At 35.0% G+C, this 1,513-nt stretch overlaps 1 protein-coding gene across 1 annotated transcript; it reads left to right on the forward strand.

Moving 5' to 3' along the window:
* The first annotated feature begins 542 nt into the window (after positions 1–542).
* Positions 543–1,131, forward strand: LOC113303756 (glutathione S-transferase T3-like). Its single transcript, XM_026552833.1, has 2 exons — positions 543–879; positions 964–1,131. Exons 1-2 carry the CDS (start codon positions 604–606, stop codon positions 1,114–1,116), a joined length of 429 nt encoding a protein of 142 aa, XP_026408618.1. The 5' UTR covers positions 543–603; the 3' UTR covers positions 1,117–1,131.
* The last annotated feature ends 382 nt before the right edge of the window (positions 1,132–1,513 follow it).

The raw sequence follows: 1,513 nt of genomic DNA on the forward strand, positions 1-1,513 counted from the left end.
TTACAATAACATCTTTTTTTCTTCATATTTATGTAATTTTTCCCTTCTTTTTAATTTCATAGCTTTGTTATTATGTATTGGTTTGGGTGGTAAAAGTCAGTAAGATAGTTGGTTGGATACTTAATGCAGATGTGTCATGTGAGTAGGAAATTTTTCCCTTGGATTCCCATGCATTATTAATTTTTTTTTGTTGTGTTATCTTTTTTGTCCAAACATAATTATGTTAATATTGCACCCGTCCACACATCTTGATACGAATCTCCATACTTTTGGAGATATCTTTTTTCTTTACTTGGTATCCCCACCCACGTGATTCAATCAACCACCTAAATAGAGTATCGTCCCTAGATATCTTGTATGCAAAACAGTTACCACCCCTTCATAAATGTGGTGCTCTATTTTAGAGCAGTGATTGTCTTTAAAATCATTGAAGGGTTTTTTTGGGGCATTTGCATGAGGCAAGGGAAGCCACCTAACACATCTCATAAAATCTATAAGTATTGTGTGTTTTATGTCTAACAGAAACACCTCCAATATTCTTACTTTCCCCATCTCCTTTTTTATTCTATCATACCAAGTTCTTCTTAGTTTTCATACAACAATATGGCTGGATTTTCAAATGAAGAGGATGTCGCGTTAATTCGTGCTTATTGTGGCGTTGCTAGAGAATCTATTATCGACATAAACATTAATGCGACTAGTTTTTGGCAGCGAATACTTGGACATTTTAGAAGTGAGATTAACAACGAGAATGCAAGAAACATAAAGCCAATACAGTGTAGAGTGACCATGTTGAAAAAACATGTTAAGAGATATGTCGGCTTTGTGAAACAGAGTATCCGGGGAATGGCTGATGGGGGATATGACGTTGCCACGGCTGTAAGTTTTATTACAACTATTTGCATTTACGTTATTTTTTCACACATTAACCGTATACTAACACCAAAAATGAATTTTACGCAGTACCAACTGGGAAAAAATGCATATGAGGCGGAGGGTAGATTGTGGACACATGGAACGGTGTATGAAATATTTAAGAATACATTTGCTGATGAATATGATACTGCGGAGATTCCTCCTCCGTTTCTGGGAAATCTAAATGGAGAAGAGGCTTAAGACATTACAACATCATCAAAAGTTATTGTGGGTCAAATCTGTATTTTAACCCTCACGAGACTAATTAATTATGTTGTTCTAATGTACTATTAAGTTTAAAATAAAAGTAGTTATTTCAAAAGTTGTGCGTTACTTGTTGCAATAAGTAAGAAAACACATAACATCATAAACATTTTACGATTTCGAACAAACAATATTAACCACGCATAAACATCTCAAGAGAACAAGATTTTAATTTATATGTGAGTACCAAAAAAATAATTGGCCACGAAATGTTTGAAATTCCCTAATTCTGCCTCATACATGGCCATCGCCTGGGCACGATTACCATTTGCAAGAACCCGATACTGCCTAAAACGACCACAAATCCTTTTTAGCATGCTAACGCGGTGTTGGA

The sequence above is a fragment of the Papaver somniferum genome, chromosome 8, assembly GCF_003573695.1.
Source record: "Papaver somniferum cultivar HN1 chromosome 8, ASM357369v1, whole genome shotgun sequence".
NCBI classification, from domain to species: Eukaryota; Viridiplantae; Streptophyta; class Magnoliopsida; order Ranunculales; family Papaveraceae; genus Papaver; species Papaver somniferum.

Excerpts from the sequence above, each read along its gene's own strand:
- LOC113303756 (XM_026552833.1), top strand. The coding sequence starts at position 604 with ATGGCTGGATTTTCAAATGAAGAGGATGTCGCGTTAATTCGTGCTTAT. Across the intron at positions 880-963 it reads GATATGACGTTGCCACGGCT|TACCAACTGGGAAAAAATGC; the intron begins GTAAGTTTTATT and ends AATTTTACGCAG.